Source organism: Mandrillus leucophaeus, unplaced genomic scaffold (assembly GCF_000951045.1).
Source record: "Mandrillus leucophaeus isolate KB7577 unplaced genomic scaffold, Mleu.le_1.0 Scaffold715, whole genome shotgun sequence".
Classification (NCBI taxonomy): Eukaryota; Metazoa; Chordata; class Mammalia; order Primates; family Cercopithecidae; genus Mandrillus; species Mandrillus leucophaeus.
Genome location: NW_012107753.1, coordinates 703,781 through 725,497, shown reverse-complemented (window position 1 = coordinate 725,497; position 21,717 = coordinate 703,781). Strand labels below are relative to the sequence as shown.

Genomic DNA, 21,717 nt, shown 5'->3' with positions numbered 1-21,717 from the left:
AAAAATGTTGTTTATGCCTGCTTTCATCACTGTGAAGATTTGCTAGCACTTACCAAGGACAATACTGCGGACCCCACTCTCATGTTCTACCTTAGTCCAAAACATTACCATTCTAACCTGGTTTTCTTTCCTATACAGGGAAGTCACTATTGTGCACAATGACATTGAGTCATCTTATTTGGAAGGCAGAGATTTTATTTTGGCAATGAATATGACATTGAGAATATATACTCTCATGAATGTTAGACAGTAATCAAAATGAACAATGTTTAAAAAGTGAAGAAGTCTTGGTCTGGGAGCAGTGGCTCACGGCTGTAATCCCAGCACTTTGGGAGGCTGAGGTGGGTGGATCACTTGAGGTCAGGAGTTTGAGATCAGCCTGGCCAACATGGTGAATCCCCATCTCTACTAAAAGTATAAAAAGTTAGCCAGGCCTGGTGCAAGAACCTGTAGCCCCAGCTACTTGGGAGGCTGATGCAAGAGAATCACTGGAACCTGGGAGGTAGAGGTTGCAGTGAGTTGAGATTGCACTATTGCGCTCCAACCTGGGTGACACAATGAGACTCTGTTTCGAAAGAAAGAAAGAAAGACAGACAGAAAGAGAAAGAAAGAAAAAGAAAGAAAGGAAGGAAGGAAGGAAGGAAGGAAGGAAGGAAAAGAGAAGTCTTAAAACCTCGTTTTCAAATCTCTGAAGTAGAATAAGCAATAGTCATCCAGGAGCTTGCTATCTGAATATTCACATTGTGCATTTATTTTGTGGAATATTCATAGGAAGGAAGGAAGGAGAATATAGCCAATCAAAAACCTATTTATCAGTGCTTTAGGCTTAGAATAAGGCAAATAAAAATTTTAAAATATTGTAAATAAAAATAGTAAATGGTTTTTTAAAATAATAATCTAAAAAAAGGGATAACATTTGAAACAATTTTGAGTATAATCTTACCATATTCTGGTTTCTAACGGTTTCAACTAGGATCTGATTTTTATCCATTCCTCTCTAGATTGGAGGCAGGTTTTCCTGCTGGTTAAGTGTGGCGTTGTATAATTAAAATGGAGGCTCCATAGGGAGATAACACAGCTGATGGATAGCTTGCTGACATGATTGGGCATGTTTTAGGAGTGGCTAACCCTCGGTTCCCTGTCTCTCAATATTGGATGGCAATTATTAAGTGGCAATGAATTAAAATACATCAGCTCATTAATTGTACCCCCTTTCACACACTCCCGGTGCCATTTCTTTCTTGCTTTAATTTCCTCCTTAACACTTACCACTATCTGAAATACTATATCTTTAATTTTTTGATGCAATCTTAATTCATTTTATTTCATGTTCATTTCTCCCAACAGATGGGAAATTTAGTTTTGTTCACTCCTGCATTCCACTTGGCACTTAATAAATATGTATTAAATAAAATTACAGACAAACTCGCTAAATGTCTAACATTCTAGGAAAAAAAGAAAGGAATTTAGATACATCAAAAAAGAGCAGGCATCATGGATTTCTTAGGTTTCAACTGTACAACTCAAATGTGGTAGATTGAGAGGCATTGAAAAACAGAAGGCCATTTGGAGCATTAAGATCCTGATACAATATATATGCTAAGAACTCTGAATTTGGTCTTTACTTTGCTGCAGATTAGCTGTTTGACTTCAAGCCAGTCATTTAACCCCTCTGGATCTCAGTCTACTAATTTATAAAATTATAGGGCTGAGTCTTGATCAGTTGTTAGATAAATCCCAAGAAATTTGTAATTAGTGATAGGTAAATACATACATTTGAAAATTATTTTTAAAGCATACTAGAGCAGATTCCAGCCTATCCTAATAGTAATATCATGCTCATTTGGGTTCCAATAGGCTATAGCCCATGAAACAAAAACAGACAGAATTATTTCTGTTGCCAGAAATTACACGCAGCAAGAGTTACGCATATGACCACCATCCATCATAAGTGTCACAGTAGAAAAGACAGATTGAGAGCTATCCAATAATAACCTTCAGTTATCTCCTCTCTTCTTCTCCTCTTCTAGTAAATTTGGAAAGCCAAGCTGGAAAATTCAGGCAAATGTAGATTATTTTTCTTTCCATATATAATTTATGATTTGATTAGTTTGTCATGACTTCTTCACTGTTAATGGTGCTGTGTCTCAACAGTGAAGAATTGAGCTTTATTTTTTATTCTATCAATACTCACCACACCTCTATTTATTGAGTACCACCATGAGCCAGATGCTCTACGAACATTATTTCATTTAATCTTCCTACATGTGCACATTAACCTTCCTATTTTACAGTTGTGGTTAAATAACTGTCCCAGAATTAGTAGCAGAGCTGAGATATAAGGCAAAATCTGTCTGGGTTCAAAACGTATGCTTTTCCATGTGTTATGCTGCTTTCTCCTTTAGGGAAGGTTTTACATACTTTTTCTTTTTAAACATGTTTTTCACCAGTTCCTAAAAAGTGTTCTATGAGGCCAATGGCAGGATGAGCAGTTATAGATTTTCTTGATCATTATCAAGGAATTATTTTTCATTTTCTCATGTATTTACTTTTTAGTGAGTGATTTATTTAATTACATGTTTTGTATCCTATAAGATGCTTAATATACTGATTTTAATGATAACCATGAGATTTTGGGCTATAGTATTAGTTGAAAATAATATGAAACCTATGTAAGAATATATTATTAGAGCATTGGATTGGACTATCTTATAAAAAGTACCCTACTAAATACAGGTAAAACATGTATCTGTGATGGCCTTTGAAACTGAACTTAATGAAAAATGGGAAGAAAGAGGACATGTAATTGCTTTTCTAAGAGTTGAGGACTTTTTGACCCCTACCACCTCTATAGTTCAGACAATCTATTTAAATCTCTGGTCCTCTGTTTCCACATTTGGGGCTTCTACAATATCTGCCACATCTTGGGTTTAACTAGTCACTGTACAAGATCATTTCCAGCTCAACATTCTATGATGTATAAGTTACAGTCAGGTTTACATGTATATGTGGGCATGTGAAATTCATTAATGTATACTTTTGATTGATAAATCCTGAAAAATTTAAATGCAAAGCAGATTTATACTAAGAGAGGACTATATAATTGCCTTCTCGAATTCTTTTCAAAATAAAGTTGGTTAAGTGTATACTCTACTTACAGAATATATATTTAATTTTAAAACTAATATAAATGCTTTTCTCTAAAATAAATGGTCATTTAATCTTACAAAAGGTTCGGAAGTATCATTATATTCCATTTCGACATCAGAATCATCTAATATATATCTTGTTTAATCCTCAGAATAAGCCTGACATTATTGATTAACTGAGCAAATACTGGATGCCTAACATGTCTCCTTAGGTATGTTTCTAGACACTGTTGCTACTGACAAAGACAGCAAAGACTCTTCCCTCATTGATCTTACATTCAAATGTGTTAATGTATGTATGCTTGGATGGGGAAGACAGATTACAATATAAGCAAATAAATAATGAAGGTAATTGTGGATTGTAGTAAATGGCATGGTCACAAGAGGAGCTGTTGCCTTGCATTCCCAGCAGCCTTTCTAATCCACTTTGTCCTTCTCTCTGCTCAATATCTAAATAATACTGAACAAGTATTTTTTAAATGTGCTTTTAAAGGAGTCCAAAATTAACAGCCTTCACTGAGTTTTCCCAAAGTTCTGTCCAATAATTTGCAGAATCAAGAGTGGGACCCAAATCAGAGTGCAAAATTCATACTGTTTCCATCTTGATTCCAGTAAGACCTAGATCTCTTTATTAGTGTGAAGTGGATTCTCACCTGATGACTCCCAACCCTTTTTCACTTAAAAAATAGATTTGATAATTTCTGCCACAGAGGATACTGTGACGTTATGCATCACGTGGGAATACTGTGGGGTTTTACTGTCACGTCAGCCCTAAGGGGATCATGCCTAAAACTCGAGGGTTACTCTTGTGGACACATCTCATTCATCTCACTGAATTGCGTATTTTTCTGAAGCAACTGCATATTTATACCTCTAGGAAATATAATCTATACTCATTGTGATGCCAACATTATTATTAAGACCATAAATTAAATAATTGATTGTATTTCTAGCTGGTAATTACAAATTTTTCTCAGGATCAAAATCTGCTTTTTCCTAATAATAGATTACATCATCAAAATTATGGTGTCAGAAACCTATTTTTTTCCAGACTGGAACTAGCTTTGGATAGGTAACCCAAGCACAGGGCTTAAACCTTATGTTTCCTTGCTGCCCTAAGAACTCTAGAAAATACAAATCAATTTTGTCACTTTTAATTCCCTACCCCTAAATAGTTTGAAAAAATTGTGCTTCCTATGCTGCTTAACATGATGGTGTTTATATCGTAGTCACACAGCAGGTCATTTAATTGGTCTTTTCCCATTTAGAAATGCTCATATTTATCTGCTTGTTTTATTACCCATCCGTTCAAAAGGAAATGCTGTGTTATGACATCGTTTTACAAATTACTTTGCCTTAATAATAAGCAACCAGAAAGAGAGTTGAAATTTTAACTTTAATTTGAAAGAAACAAGAATATTTAGTACCAAGAATACGCTTAAGCATAAAGCCTCAGTTTAATACATATTAGAGACTCTGTTTTGTTTTGTTTTGTTTTGTTTTGAGACAGAGTCTTGCTCTGTTGCCCAGGCTGGAGTGCAGTGGTACGATCTTGACTCACTGTAACCCTCTGCCTCCTGGGTTCAAGTGATTCTCCTGCCTCAGCCTCCTGAGTAGCTGGGATTACAGGCTCCCGCCATCATGCCCAACTAATTTTTGTATTTTTAGTAGAGATGGGGTTTTGCCATGTTGGCCAGGCAGGTCTTGAACTCCTGACCTTGTGATCTGCCCGGCTCAGCCTCCAAAAGTGCTGGGATTACAGGAGTGAGCCCCCAAGTCTGGCCAAGACTCTGTTTTTATACATTAATAATTTACTATGGAAGCAGCATTTATCAGTCTGATTAAAGAAAAAAGAATTGGTCATTATGGGCCTCAAATTTGTGAATTTGACTGACTTTAGCTGATAGATGGATATTATCTATGCCTATTGTTTCAGAAACACATATTCATTGCATATTTATTGTATATATCATAGTTTTAAGAAAATTAATTGAACTATGTTTTACTTAAGGGGCCATATGGCAGTGTGGTTAAGAGAGATCTAGATGTGGAGTCAAACACCTGTAGCTCAAGACTGCCTGGTTTAGAAGCCTGGCTTCCTCGTTTACTAGCTATGTAACCTATAGACCTAAGTCTTTGTAAAATGAGAAAACAATAGTTTCCATCTTGTAAGGATTTGATGATCATGATCATTAAATAAGTTGATACATACAGATCAAATTGGTGTTTGAAACAAAGATTCATTAAATGTTACCTATTAGTAATCAACTTTTGAGTCAGTCAACTACTGTGTTCAAGTTTTTGTTTCCTGATTCATGGTGGGACTAATAATACTTAACCTCATTAAATTCTAGTGGCAGCATAATGCGTTGATGCTGATAAAGTTCTTGGAACACATAACTGACCATTGAGATATGCTAGCTCTTATTATTATTATTACTACTCATTTTGCTTCCTTACGCTGAGAGACTAAGTATGTAAAAATTGCTATTCTTTTCATTTATGCTCTTTTAGACACACTAATGAGGCATTTCTTTTTAGTGAACATCAGTTTTAGTCAACAACATCCGGTAGGATAGAACCACTAGATAAAAGGGATAAAGAGGGAAGATTTCTTCTTTTTTATTTTTGTGTTGAGACAGGAAAAACTGGAGTTTTTATGACAACCTGTTGTTTCATTTTCTGTCCTTTAAGATCTTTGTTTGTTTTGTTACTGTGTTTTCTCCTCTGCCATTGATAGGTCTAGTGTAGAAGAAACTTTGTCTTCTGGATTTCTTAGTCTCTTCTACCTGTGTCTGGGTCTTTCTACAGTCATTCTAATTTTAATGAAATCTGTTGGCTTGCAATTCATTTTCTTTACACTTAGGATTCTGTAAAGACTCAACCTCCAAATAAAATAGTTGTGAAGCCACTGTCAAATCTGAGAACTGGAGTTTGGAAGTTTTGAACTCTAAAGTATATTTCATTATAATGCATGTGCATGTTGGAGGAAGGGATACTTCCTGAAACATCTTAATCACTTCTCTCTTTTACATTTAGGTATATTTGTACTCCACACACAAGGAACTTATTTGCCAGGGATTGTGTTTAGGTGGTGAGAGGATGGGCTGTGGCAATAATTAGAAGAGCAAAACCATAAGAAGGAAGGAAAGGAAGGATGGAAGGAAGGAAGGAAGGAAGGAAGGAAGGAAGGAAGGAAAGGTGGGTTAGTATCCTATATGTGGAACTTCATACTCGAGGATCCACATGTGACTCTAGGGAAAAACCTACCTTGATTCCTAGCGACCAAGGCTTTCCTCCAGTAAATGAGTAACTGTAATGAGTAACAAACTGGAAGTCCACTGCCTTCAATAAAACATGATGAATGAACCTGGCTGAGCAGCCCTGAGGTAGCCATTACCAGAGAACGTAGATAACAGCCATGAAATGGTATGAAGTCACAGGGAGCTAAGAAGGTGATCAGATGTCCTAGGAGAAGCAGACCAGTGCACCTGGTGACAGCACTGGGCTGGGGTGGGGTGGGGTTGTGTATCAAAACCACACACCCTTAGAAACATTATAGAACTCTGTACTCCTCGGCAATGTGAAATCAATTCAAATTCCCTTGTGAGTATAAAGAAAAATACTCAGACTTCAAAATCGTTGATTTCTTCCAAAATATCCATTTAAAGGTTGACTTCTTAAGTTTCTAAAAAAACCTGCCACTGTGTTGTGGGAATAAGAAAGATGGTAGGTAAAGAATAGACAAAGGGGCTGGGCGTGGTGGCTCACTCCTGTGATCTCAGCACTTTGGGAGGCCGAGGCAGGTGGATCACAAGGTCAGGAGATAGAGACCAGCCTGGCCAACATGGTGAAACCCCGTCTCTACTAAAAATACAAAAATTAGCCAGATGTGGTGGCGGGTGCCTGTAATCCCAGCTACTCAGGAGGCTGAGGGAGGAGAATCGCTTGAAACTGGAAAGCAGAGGTTACAGTGAGCCAAGATTGCACCACTGCACTCCAGCCTGGGTGACAAGGGCAAAACTTCTCAAAACAAAACAAAACAAAAAAATAATAGACAAAGGTCCAGAAATAGAGGCGTTACTGTCCTGTGAGGCCGGCCTCATCTAAGTAAGTAGAGGCTGGAATTTGCTACCCATGAGCCTTCCTTTTCCATTGATAATGCTTCCCCACTGATAATATTTCAAAGCCAGAAGGCTCCAGAATATCATTGGTCAATAGAGATGTTTAGCTGAATGTTAGCTGAACGGGACAGAACACATGGGCTGATGCAGCCGGGGACTGAAGCTGTTTGTTATTTTTTCTTGGGCAACTGACAATGATAATTTGGAAGATTGGGAAAGTTAGCAACTTGGTGCTGAATCTTAAATGACCATCAAAGAAACTTTTGCTTTCGTAAACCTATGAAAATTTGAAATTTGAACCTAAGACTTAAATTCTTCATTTTTCTTCTTCCACTCTCTGCTTTAAGAAGGTGCTTTTTTTTTTTTTTTCTTCCTGTCAACAAGAATTAACCAATCACTTTACTTTTCACTTCTGGGGATGGGGTGAGTTGACTGAACATTCTTGCCTATTGCCTATTCATTCCCCAAAGCTGAAGTGGTTTTTTAAAAGTCATGCTCATCACCCCTTCCTCTGGCCCTAATGCTTAACACCTGTCAGTGTGTGGTTTGGCCTCTCCATCCTTATCTGTTACCACTTTCCCTCATTCATGTACTCCAACTGCACAGGCCTGAGTTTTGTTCCTCAATTGTCCCAAGTCCTTGCCCCTCAGGATCTTTGTTCTGGCTTTTTCTTCTGCTTGAGCTGCTCTTCCCCAGCTCAGCATGTTGCTATCTCTTCCTCAAACTTCAGATCGCTGCTTAGATGACATCTCTGATATTCTTTCCTTGACAAATCTTTCTAAAGCAACCCCTCTCAATACTTCCCCTTCCCTCCTGTAGTACCTGCTATTATCTCTATCTCTATCTCCTGTCATCTCTATCTCTATCTATAGCTAATATCTATGTCTGTATCTCTAGCTCTATATCTTTCTATGTATGTTACATATTTGCTGTATCCATACCTCACTAAAATGTAAGTTCTATTATAGCAGTCCCCCTATCTATGACATTGTGCTTCACATCTAAGATAATTTCTGGCATAAGATGTGTGGAGTGAATGAATGCATTTCAGCTTTTATACTGTCCCTGTAAAATTCCAGTAATGGGGGAAACAGCACAGGACTGCTGGTAAGATAACTATCTGTAAAAGATGTGATAAACTCTGTTTGAGAACATTGTTTGCCTGAGAAAAGGGGGAGAAAATAGCAGTAATTATAATTATAGTGGTAGCTAATTACTAGCTAGGCACCATAGTTACCTTTATATATATTTGCTCACTTATCAGTATTAACTCAAGGAATAAAATGCACTCTGCAGGCGGCAATCATGGCTGCTCAGCAAAGGCAGCTTACCCTTGGATGGGCTCTGATGGGGTAGGTCACATGCAGTCTGCACAATTGCATTCTACGTACCTTCTACATTCCACATGACAGGGAATGCTTCCAGCATGATTAACATTTTCTCTTCCTGAAGAGAGAGAAAAGAATGCTAGAGCCTGTAAATATAAAAAGCACCAATGCCTCACAATAGATTTGTTTTGAAGGCAACCAAGACAAAGCTCTTTTTGTTTGTTTGTTTGTTTGCTTTGATCTCTCTTCAAACTTTTTATTTTCTTTGTAATAGGTCAGTTTGGCTCCTCAGTGGCCTCATACTTCCTCTTCTTGAGATGGATGTATGGAGTCAACATGGTTCTCTTTATCCTGACATTTAGCCTCATCATGTTGCCAGAGGTGAGATCTGACTTCTAGTTTACAAAACATGCTGAAAAATGTTTCTCCCAGAAAAGTATTTGTCTCTTCTTTAAGGGTGGAATAATTAATTGGCTATTTTCACTTCTTGGAGTCATAGGATTTGTAATGAGATTAACCTTCAAAATGGTGCCTATGGGCCAAAGGTCCCAATCCTTGCACTAAAGGGTGTGTGAGCCTCTTGAAATTATATAACTTATGTATAATTTCCCATGTATGTTTAAAAGTGCATTTTTATGTGGAAAGTTTCATGGCTTCTTTCAGTTTCCCAAGGGGGTCCCTGTTCCTAAATGTTAAAAATTATTGTTCAAGAGGGAGACTTTGACACCCTGTGAGTTGTATTTATTTATTTTGCCAAGTTAGCTTTGAAAGAAATGCTTCTTTAATGCAACGCCAAGCCTCCAGACTTTCTATACTGAAGAAGCACAAAATGAACATTTTCCCCCTAAGATACAAAGTAAGATAATGCCCACAACATACACACACACACACACACACACACACAAATAGTGGGATGGGATGAGAGTGGGAGTGGGGTCTTTTAGGTCCAAAGTCAGAAACTAAAACAGACAGAGGTTCCAAATCAAAGAAGACAAAGCCCTGAACTGATGTGGAGGAAGGGTCAGCTGAGGCCAAAAAGCTAGACTGAGGTCAGAGCCTTCACCTATATGAAGTTAAATGATTCTGACACCTTTGAATGCTTACCTTACAAAAGTTGGGCTAGGTTTTATTTAACCTACAAAGGACCTTTTAGGACCAGTATTTCAAAGCCAATGTGGTTCATACAGCATTGACAGTGGCCAACATTTGGCGTTCTGGGTGACTTTTTATCTTGATAACTTCAAATCAGTGCCAGTTTCTATACTAAGCCTCCCATTAACATAATAATAATAATAATAATAATAATAATGCTTTACATTCATAAAGAGATGTGGGCCTTTAATAGTACAAAACTCTTTCACTTCTTTTACTTACTGTGCCTCACAACAAATTTATGATGTAGAAGGTGGAAGATGTTTTCTTCAACCAGGTAAAACATGTAAATGGAGTCGCATAATGTTGATGTGACTTAGCTAACATCTCGGAGTAAATTTTTTTATTAAGCTGATCTAGGACTAGAACCCATGATTCAATCCCTTTCTCCAAGATTTTGCACTGTATTCCACTAGTTTTATAATCTTTGAGATAATTCCAGGGCTTCTAAAGTTGTCTGGCTCATAGGAGACATTGACCAAAGATCAGAGGTTCTGTATAGTTTATTTCCCAAGTGCACACTTTCAGGTAATGCAGCTGAATGTGTGTATTTTATCTATTTCAAATTAACCCCAGCTTTTTTTTATCCCCCCCTTACCTCTCTAAGGAAATCTGAAACTCCTCCATTCCATCACTGGCTACTATGACATTACTTAGTGTCAGATGCAGATATAAATACATTATCAGCAGCATTTACTCTTTCCCCCCACACCATGCTGCCTCCATGTGGAGAAAATCAAAGGCTGTTGCTGATTTATTTGAATGATATGAAATTACAGAATATCTGCTATGTAGTGGATGGCGTCCCTATGTGTTAGGTTGGATGTATTCTGAGAGCTAGGAAGCATGCTGGCTTTGGATACCCTTTTGTAGGTTGTATTAGATCCTGAGGGGCATCCTGTTTTCTGGGCAATGGTTACCAACTCCAGCAAAAGAACAAGAGAATGGACATCCTGCATCTGCATGCTGACTTTGCAGAACCACCAGAGGCCAGGGCAGTCATCTCCCGGCAGCAAGCCTGTATTTTTCAGCTGCCTCTACCCTACAGGCTCACTCAGTATTCCTCCAAGGCACATGCCCTTTTGTCCCAAGGTCCTGTGTCCCTGGACAAGCCTTAGACCTTAATCTCCTTTGTCCTCTGTGCCCCCTAACTTTGGGGTGAGATAGCATATGTGGAACCCACCTTCTATTCTGTTTGGACCAGGAAGCCAGATGGGCCAAAGGCCTACTTTGGGAGGTTGTGTAGCTTGTGCACAGGGAGTGAGCAGAGATTGATGTCCAGCCCTTTGCTCAGTCAAGCTCTGCACCTGGGCTTCAAGCCACATTCATCTTCTGTTCCCAGCTTTAGGAGAGAAGTTTCCATCTCACAGAAGAAGCAACATCTGCTTGGTAAGCTACGGGACTAGAAAGGTGCTCTTTCCAGTTCTCACCAAGGCACCTTCCTATGACCCTATTCTTGCCCTCTCACTGACCCCCTCTTCCCAGTGCTATTCTCTCTACTGTGCTTCTCTTCCAATCAGGTAGCATGAATTTGAGGCAGCAGCCCTGAATTGGTGATGAAGCAGACATCACAATCAGGGTGCAAGTGTTCTCACTTTGCAGGCACCCACAAATTACATGATTGGTTTTCCTTGAGTTCTCTCTCTTGATGTGAAGGACAGAATCTCCCTCCATCCCCACTCCTAAGGGGTATTCTCATATGAAGGTGTGGGTAAGATGGTTTTGTTGAGTCCTTTGTGACTCGAAAGGCTACCTCTCTCCTTTCTAGTCTTCTAAATCAGAACAGTTTGGTGGTAGTGGTGGCAGTGGGATCCTCAGAAAGCCCTCTGGGGAATGTGGTTGACCTGACAGCTGGTGGTCCCCTGAACTCGGAATGCAGGGTCCTTTGCACTTCCTTTGTTCTTGCCTCTGGATTTAGTAGTTGATTCCCAGAAAATGGGACCCCACATGGAGACCCAAAGAGTCCCCAGGAAAATGTTTCAGAAGGGCTTTTAAGCAAAACCATTTGTGATCACATGTGTGGCTCAGACTTTGTTTCTAATTGTTCACTGCTTTCTTTGCTTCTCCATACAGTACCTCTGGGGTTTGCCATATGGCAGTTTACCTAGGAAAACAGTTCCCAGGGCTGAAGAGGCATCGGCAGCAAACTTTGGTGTGTTGTACGACTTCAATGTAAGTGTCTCCACACAACTGTATTGGTGGGAGGATGGATTTCTACATTTCTACCTAGTTTATTTTACTCTGAAACCCACGGCCTCCTCTCCTGGGTCAGGCTGAATGTCTTAATAAAGATGTTCCTGCTCCCTTTAAAAAGAAAGAAGGAAGGAAGGAAAGGAAGGAAGGAAGGAAGGAAAGGAAGGAAGGAAGGAAGGAAGGAAGGAAGAAAGAAAAGAAAGAAGAAGAAAGAAAGAAAAGAAAGAAAGAGAAAGAAAGAAAGAGAAAGAAAGGAAGGAAGGAAGGAAAGAAAAGGAAAGAAAGAAAGGAAGGAAGGAAGGAAAGAAAGAAAGAAGTCTCTTTATATAAATGTGACTATGATTTAGGACAATGGTAATATATATGGGAATATAGACTACTGAATAAAGGTGAGCTCAGAGTTCAAAGACTTGAAGCAAATATTCTTATCGCTGGCTTTGGAAAAGAAAAAAGGAAGAGTTTGTAAATGTGCTTTTTGGAAAATCTTGTTGGATTCCTAGGGAATTAAAACTTTTACGCTTCCTATTAACCTCTTCCAAACAAGCCTCCTATTTAGTATAACTCATTAGTTAATACTAAATAAAGCTAAATATTGAAAACTAAGAAATACTAAATTCTAACTTCTAAATAATACTAAAATTAGTATTATTCCATTGTAGTATTCAAATGAGCATTACTCTTTGAGCTCCCCTCTGTAGAGATTATTACTATGGAAAGGAGTTCTGTGGAAGAACTGGGTACTTTCCCATTTTCATGGGGACTCTTTGGGTCTCCATGTGGGCTCCCATTTTCTGGGAATTGACTACTAAATCCAGAGGTAAGAACAAAGGGAGTGCAAAGGACCCTGCATTCCGAGTTCATTCTGTGGGAGAACTCCTTTCCATAGGAAAACCATTCTGGACTCTATGTATGAGTCAAGTCTTTGACAACAATGTAATTCCACATATTCTTTTTTTAGTAGTGACTAGATTAGAAGTGTTTGGAAGCATATGGGTGGGAAAGTACCCAGGGAGAAATTGAGGAATTGATAATTCAAGTAATTTTTGGAGGCTAGACAATGAGAATAAAATTTTATACAGATTGCAGGATGAAGGAGGGAAAAAACAGACTTCCTGTTTATAGTGTTAATATGTATATCTTACAAACATTTTGATTTCTACTTTTAGCCTCCTTAAATTGTGAGTTTCCCAAAGAATGAATCAGGTCTGCTACATCTTTTCAGCCCGTAACCTAGTCCTCATCCAGTAGAGGCTAAATGAATCTCGTTGACTGACAATCCTGAGTGAGGGGGATGATTTGTAGAGCCTTGAAGTAAGAACCACAGGACCAGTTTATGTGAGGAGTACCAGAACATGCAAACCTTAAGAAAGCTTTCCCATCTCTGAGTGAACAAAGCAAGCTATCAAATTAGCATAAGACACAATGATAGCGACAAATATGTGGCATTTGTAATCTTCAGTCACCCCTGTCAGTTGGACTTTCCATTTCAATTCAGCATTTTTAAAACTGAATTATAAACATACATAGGTTTTACAAAGATGAATGTGACATGATTCTTGACCTCAGGGTACTCGTGATATTAGAAGGAAGACACGTAGGCAACCAGTATACAAGATGCTGTGCATAAAGTTAGCAAAATTTTAAAAAAGGAAAAAAGATTCTGGGGAACCCTGAGTAAGTGGTTCTTATTTATTCTTAGGTGGGTCTGGGTTTTACAGAAGAGATGGCCCCTGAGTTGGATTTTACCTCTTCCCTTTTATTTCTCTTTTCTATCACTCCTAATTTCTTCCATCTCTTCCTCCTCCCCTCTCTTTATTCCTCCCTTTATTTATCTCTTTCACTTTCAAATTGCAAACAATACATTACTATGTCACCTTACCACTGTTTTCATTTCTCATTCTCTTCCTCCGATTAGCAAAATGACAAACTTCTGATCTGCTTAATAAGAACAGGGACTGCGATCACTGACTTTTTCTGCTTTTTAAGGCATACCAGAGAAAGGAAGGACTAAAAATATGAACAAAAGGTCTTTTCATTTTTATGTATAGATTTCTGAAGTTTAAATACTTCTGAATTTCCCAATGAACTGAAATGGAAAATTGTGGGCAAAAAAGTCCATTTGGGGTTTGAAAGCTAGTGACTCAGTTGAGGAAGACAAACAGAAAAGTTGCTGTAAGAGAGTTACTAATGAGTGGACAAGAGGGTCTGAGAGGCAAATTCAGAGGAAAGTAGAGGGAAAGAGTTTGGATGATGAGTGTGCTCCCCAAGATTGTATCACTGCCTTTGACAGCTCTCTCATGTCCAGTTTGGTGAAATACGGTTTATAGGTCGGCAGAGGATACAGAAACCAGAGTGTTCTAAGATATTTATTTCTAGGCCTGCCTGAAAACAATCCTAAGGCAATGAGAGAATTTTTAAAGGTCAAGAAAATAACAGAAAGCCATTACACTGATTTTATTCACTTACAGGCTTACTGCATGCTAGTATCAGTCATTAAGTTGGCATGCATCATTGCTGGGGTTAGTAGTGATTTTAATAGCTCTATTTCTTCAATATCTGCATCATGCAGTGAACTGTGATCGGTAAGTAAGGTCCCTCACTTCACAACCCTCTTCATGGTGGGTATTTATATCTGAGACTAAGCTCGAGAGTGTTCTTATATGTGAAATGGAGAAAATAACAGTATCCACCACAAAGAGCATTAAGTGAGATAATGCATGAAGCAGCAGATAGCTCAGAGTATGTGGCACACAGTACAGGCTGAGTATTCCTTATCCAAAATGCTTGAGACCAGAAGTGTCTTATATTTCAATTTTTTTCAGATTTTGGAATATTTCCATATACATAATGAGATACCTTGAAAATGATACTCAAGTCTAAACACAACATTCATTTAGTTTCATATACACCATGTACACATAGCCTGAAAGTAATTTTATCTAATATTTTAAGTAGCTTTGTTCATGAAACCAAGATTTGATGGTGTTTTAACTGTGACTTGTCACATGCGGTCAGGTGTGGAATTTTTCACTTGTGGCATCATGTCGGTTCTCAAAACATTTCAGATTTTGGAGCATTTAAGAGGTCAGATTTTTTTAATTAGGAATGCTTAATCTCTAAATATTTCTTATTAAAAGAACCATAACTTGACCAAAGGCAACCAGTTATTAGGAGACCGATTCGGGATTCAGGGCTGGTGGTATTACATGAGGCCATATATGTGGATAGTGACAAGCTAGTAAAAGGACTTTTATTATAACAAAGTATAATTATGTAAGTAAATAAAAGTACTCTGACCTTAATGAGGAGTTATTGAAAGATTCAGGGAAAGGAAGCAATAGGATTATATAGTTGTTATCAAATTGTTCACTGAATAACATTATTATTTAAAAGAAAATATTACTGTTTTAAGGATTTTTATATGATATACACATTTTTATGACTTTTGAAGTTTGAAAGATTTTTCTTTTTTGGGGGGCAATGATTATATTCTAAATTTGGCAGGCAAAGATAGGTTGATTCATGTTAAGGAACACTTTGCTTTTACATTTTTGTAAGAAGAAGGAATTCAGCCCATCCTACAATAAGCTAATAATTGAGCACATTCTCTATACTAGGGTCAAAATAATTTCACAAGTACATCAATAAGAGAGAGGGCAGGACCTTTAATTATAAAACTGAAGATAGCAACAAGAAAAAAATGTACAAAACTTAATTTAAAATATATGAGATTTGGTTTCACAGTAAGAATCCAAAAGAATAAAACCAAGTAGTCACTAGTAATAAGACAGTATAGATTCAAATGAGATGCTGTCTTGGTCAGGATGTGGTGTCCTCTATGGCAGAGGGGAAGAGGCTGCCAGAGCACAGATTGTCTTGAGTATCCTGCATAGATGGGAGAGATCAGATGCCACAGACAGCTGTGGGCTGTCCCTTTAAGAACTCCCATGGAATGGGCAGAGACGTCCTCCTTAGCACATTAGAACTGGACAATAAGAAAAGAATACAAGGAAGGAAAAATAAAATCTAGTCAAGCTCAAGAACCTGTGTATGTTACATCAGGTTAACCAGACCTTTCTCAGAAGAGAGAATCTAAATTTCCAGTTATATTGCTTTTATTTATGTTATCATTTTTGTTAATAATATCAAAATTAATGTAGACAAAGTACTTATATGGGCAGGCACTGTGCTTAGTGCTATGATATTTCTATTTATTTATGAATATTATACTCATATATTTATAGTTATTTATACTACTTGTTTCAGTATGTGTCAAGAAAATGGAAGGCACAGATATCTCAACAGAGATAATTTAATATAAAAAATTAGTTAAACAGATATTGGGGGACTAAAAAGGAAAAAGGGACATTGAGGTAACATGGAAACAGTAACAGGTAACACAGAACAGTTTTTACCCCTACTACTGGGAGAACAAAAGAAGAAGTGGAGTTATTAGAATCTAGGAGCTTGGAGGAAGGGCCCTGCATGGCCCCAGGGAGTGTGTGAGACTGGCTTTGGGTGCGCTCGAACAGGCTGGAAATGGAACCAAATACTGTTACTAGAGTGAAGAGGCATTGCTGGAGCCATGCATTCAGGAAAGAGCAAATCCCTTCTCCTGACTACTGTGTCTAAGTACCTCCTATTGGAAAAATCTGCAAGGAATCCAGTCTCAAAGGATAAAAGTAACTCTCCAAGTCCCGTCTCCAGCATCACAAAGCAGCGTATACAAGGATGGGTCTGAAGCTGAAACAGTTGCTAACTGGCACATTGTTCTATTTATATTATAACCTATTGCTCATCCTAGTCTAGTAAGGTAGACATGACCATTCCTAATTTATGCCATTATTTAAGCTAGAGCCGTTATCTAGGCTATCATTATCCAGGTAGAGCTTGGGGTATGTGTGACCTCAATATGAAAACATTTGGATCCACTCTCTTGGATCCAAAGAGGTGGCATCTGGAGGCTGTCACTCAAAGGAGAGCTGAATAGCACACCCAGCTACAGGATCAGTTAACCTTGAACAGACTATATAGAGCTAAGTTATTCCATATAGAGGCAGGTGAACAGAAGCAGAAATAGATTAAAGGTCTGCATTTACAGAATAATGTCAGATAAACACAAGCACGATCTCCTATGGTACAGGAGCCTGTTGGATGGGAAGGATCAGAAAATCTTTGGGGTAAGGTGTGAGGAACTACCAATCTGTAGAGCTTCATCTGGGAAACTTGGAACCTCCTCTCCATACCCATGAAAGCTCAGCGTTCTGTGACTTAGAAGCATGTATTACAACTCATCCAAATTCTCTTCAGTTATTAGTTATTAGTAGACAAATGCCATACAAAACGTGCACCATCAGCTAGTCTTACGGCTTTTCAAAGTCAGAATTTACCATTTTGAAACACCGTATTTTTTTTTATCTTCTTATTGAGTATGTAATGATGCATCTTGCTGATTGTGTAGGAAATCTGTTTATTAAAACAGCAAGAAACAGGGAGGTTATTATGTATGCTATGGATCAAATAAGCAGAAATTGTATCGTGTAAATTAATAGAAGTAGAAGAATGAGTTTAAGTCAGTAGGAAGAGGATGTCTTTGTTGGCAAGATACTTGGAGGCACAAGGGTGATATAGAAATGATAAAGAGGAAGAGGCTGTATGGTTTTGACATTCTTGTGAGGAGAACGAAGGAGGAACTAAAGTGGAATTTGGAAGGAGCTTCAGCTGATATCAGACAGTGAGATCATATGGGTAAAGATTTAAGTTGTGAGTAAAGGGAAATGCATTCTGCTTTTCACCTTGAGAGTGCCTGCCTTGTACATTGCTGATGGATAAATGATATGTCTACTTCACCTCCCTTTTTCTGCTAATCATTATAGATGTGGGAGATTGAAGATATCCTACAAGGGGCAGGAGAGGAGACTTAACATCTATTATGTCTTAAGTAGGTGCATACATTAAATTTTATCCTCATAACAACCCTCTAAGATGGAATATATCATCCCAGATTATTTCTTCTGCCCTGACTGCCTCACATCCCATCTTGGAGGTCTGTCCTTAAAGGAGACAGGTTAGTGACATTTTGAATGTTAATAAGAATGAGTTCAGTTCCCTAATCAACATTGACAACTCTTTTAAATAATAATCTTCCAAAGTAAGGGTGTCTCCTCTGAAACATATCTCAGTTCTCTTAAATTCCTTTATCTCTTTTTGCACTGGACACATGTAGAGGAGATATTTTGTGATTCGCATATGGAATAGCACATCTTTTGTTTTAGAAATATTTCAGGAGTTCAAATGCATCTTTATTTGAAGGGATGAATCATTTTAGGTTTCCTGAGGTGTAGACATCAAGACAATGTTATATGCAAGAGATATTGGCGGAGGGAGGCATGTGAAGGATAAAGGAGAGAGGGAGCCAGAGTAGGTGGGAAGAGCCTTTAGATGGTAATGCTGACCCTATACCTGTGAAAGGAGAGAGAGAAGGAAGGATTTAGGAAGAGTCTCAGATTGCAGTACAGTTCTGAAAGAGTCTTGGCTAGGCTAATGGTGAGTCTCTAAACAAAGTATGCCCATTAGAGAAATTCCATATTGGTTAGCAATAACCCAGCTCCAGTATTTCCCATCATGCTCGGTCATTATCTAGGTAGAGGTAATGGTGTGTGTGACCTCAATATGAAAACAGTTTGGTCCACTCTGGTGGATCCAAGGAGGTGGCATCTGGAGGCTGTCTCTCAAAGGAGAGCTGAGCAGCACACCCAGCTGCTACCTTGAAAATGTGACTGGGCTCCTCCACTTTAGATCATAGCTGTTCATACTGCTGTTGTTGCTGTTACTTAGTTTCAACTGGTTTCAAATGCAGCCAGAATGACCTGTTTACCACAACCATTGTCTGGGCCTACCTCAGTGCTAGGGCAGCAGAGATTGAACTCCTAGATCATGAATAATTCTTTGGTGGGATGACCCCAAGCAAGACTGCTAAGCCTCTTGTGGACAAATTCAGATGTATAAATTTTCAAATCCACCTAGAGATACATCTCTTTCCTTAGGAGCAGAGATCATAACATTGGAGAGGGTGAGGACCCTCTCATCTGTGGATGTAGTGAGATTCCTTCAGCGGCTTTGCTGAGCAGGGCGGGGTGCTGCTCAGGCATGTGATGCTGGGACTGGCAGTATGTAAGGGCTCTCTATCCCTTATTTACTTCACTTCCTCAGTGTCCAGTGCAGGTCTCTTTGGTTCAACAGGCTCATTAAGTTTGATTAAAAGAAGAGGCATTTCATATTCTATTCTAGGTCCTAGATTGTTTCTTTTGCTTTGTAAACTTGTTAATTTGCTACTCCTGGGTGACTTTATGACACAGCTCTAGCTTGTGACGAGATTGATTTCTGGGTCTGCTTTTAGCTTTCTTGATGTTTTCAACTTGGGGACTGATTTCTTTAGGTCCTAGCAATGCTTTGTTCGTTTGTTTGTTTTGTTTTGTTTTGCTTAGCAACAAATTTTAGTTGTCATCACCTCTCTCAGGCTACACTTGGCCAAACCAAAGGTGAGCTTTTCTTTTGCAAATATTCAGGATTCATATGACCCTAATGCTATACTTACAATATGAAAACAGCATTCCTTCTTTGGATGTGACCACAGAAATAAGCCTTCTTTTCATTAACATAGTAAACATTTGTTGAGCATTTGCCAGGTGCCAGGCATTAAGCAAAGGTGAGCAAAACCCAAGGTCTCCGTGCTTGGGAACATAAAGTTCAGGGGAGTAGTCAAATAATCACAAAAATAAATTCAATTGTGTTTGTGCCAAATGCTATGAAGGAAAGCTATATAGTGTTATGAGAACTTACAGAAGGCAACCTGATGTAGTTTAGGAGCTAAAGGAAGGAGGCAGATAAAAGAAAATGTTTTTTTCTGAGAAAGTAATGCTCAAATTGGGTTCTAAGGAGTCAGGACAACCTCTGAATTTGAAAGAAGGGAGAGGCATTCTCAGCAGTAGGAACATCAAGTACAGAGATCCTGTGATGACAAGAGGTGGCCTTATTTGGGGGACAGTAAAACTCAGAATGTGAGTAGAGCTGAGTAGAGCTCAGAATGTGAAGGGACATCAGAACTCAAGGCATTGGAGAGACAGAAGGGAACCAAAGCACGTGGGATCCTCTAAAATCTAGACTGCGCTAATTATTTTTTTTTCTCAGAGCAATTAAAAGTAATTTAAGTGGGGGTAGGTGGGTAGTGACATATCAGACTTGGGTTTTGAGGTAATCAACAGATTGTAGAAGGGCAAGATGAATGTGAGGAGATCAAGGAAGAGTCTTTCGATATGACTAGGTTAGAAACTAAGGTTGGAAAAGCTAAATTTACCTGGAAGAAGTTTTCTATATCTAAATATTGGCTGCCGAGCTGATAGATTAAAGGATGAGTCATTGAATTAGGTTTGAATTTGACAATGCATTAAATTATAGTCAATAATTTAAACACATAGCACCAAATCATAAATCTAATACATCTACTGTGACAAGTAGAGATTGTAAATCTATTCATTTTTTCCGAGTAGTTGCAATATATTCTTTACATTTTAAATTATTTTATTTGTTCAAAAACTCCTTTTTAAATATATGATACTAAGGTATCTCCCAGTATAGGCTGTGTCCAGATGACCATACACGTCTTGTTTCATGTATGAATTCATAAAGCTTCGCTCTGAGTAGTTTAAAGAACCAGGGGCAAATTTATAACTCCAGAAGTCAACCGGCCAACAAAACCTTCTAATATGCTTTTAATCTCCTCCTTGCAAAATGAAAGAAGACAACTTTTTTTTTCTTTGTGGAAAGAAATTATACATAAAACTCATTTTGTAGCACTGAGATTATCTCATTTTGTAAGAGTTTTATGCAATTAGACAGTAGGAAAAATTAAAGAGTTTTCCTAACTTCAATGTCTCTCAGATACTTCTTTGGTGTTTTGATTCATTAAATCCAAATGTAAGATTATTATTGTCAGGTTACTGTCGTGGATGATTTACTCTATTTTATTGAAACGGGTAGCAGAGAGCAGAAGAATAAAAAAAGTTGGTGTACATGACAATTTAAAGGAGCTTATTCTAAATGAGGATTCCGAATGATTACCAGAAGCAATTTTTATTTTGTTCATTCAATCACTCCACAAATATAAATTGAATGTCAGATGTTGGGCATACAAAGACAACTAACATATATTCCCTGCCCACAGGGGCATTATGATCTAATTGGATATGCAAACAAATAATTGCCATGCAAAATGACAATCTGAGGCTGGTGGACATATGTCTTAGGCACTTGGGAACATAATGGAATAAGGGTTGAGTGTTGGGGTTTACTGGAGTTCAGATACTAGACTCTTGAGAGAGCCCAGTAAAGAGAACCTCTATTTCCCAAGTGAATTCTGAATAATTTGTTTAAAAAGAAGAGGGAGATGGGCAAAAATATTTCCACATTCATTATTAATATAAATCGAATTGGAGGAACAATCCGGAATTCTTAGCCAAATGGTCTTGCTGATTTGGAACCCCAAATTAGCCAGTTTACCTCGAGGGCAACTTATCTCCTAGAGGAAGAAAGATATGTTTGGGCTGGGCCTGCCCAGTTAATTCGTTCCCAGTTTATCAAGAGAAATCACTACACCTCTCCTGGGGTGGAGTGAGTGTAGGGACAGAGAAAGGCTGAGGCGTATTGCACTGAGTGAAGCTCCGTGCCTCTGAAGGAAATGCTGAGAGAAAGGAAGGGGCATTCATTACCCCT

The 21,717-nt window shown here is 38.2% G+C and overlaps 1 protein-coding gene across 1 annotated transcript in view; it reads left to right on the top strand.

Moving 5' to 3' along the window:
* Positions 1–21,717, top strand: part of TMC1 (transmembrane channel-like 1) — a 194,757-nt gene that overhangs the window by 88,405 nt on the left and 84,635 nt on the right. The window contains exons 8-9 of the mRNA XM_011965144.1: positions 8,876–8,982; positions 11,827–11,925. Of these exons, the coding sequence (XP_011820534.1) occupies positions 8,876–8,982; positions 11,827–11,925 (206 nt within the window). The remainder of the gene's footprint in view (positions 1–8,875; positions 8,983–11,826; positions 11,926–21,717) is intronic.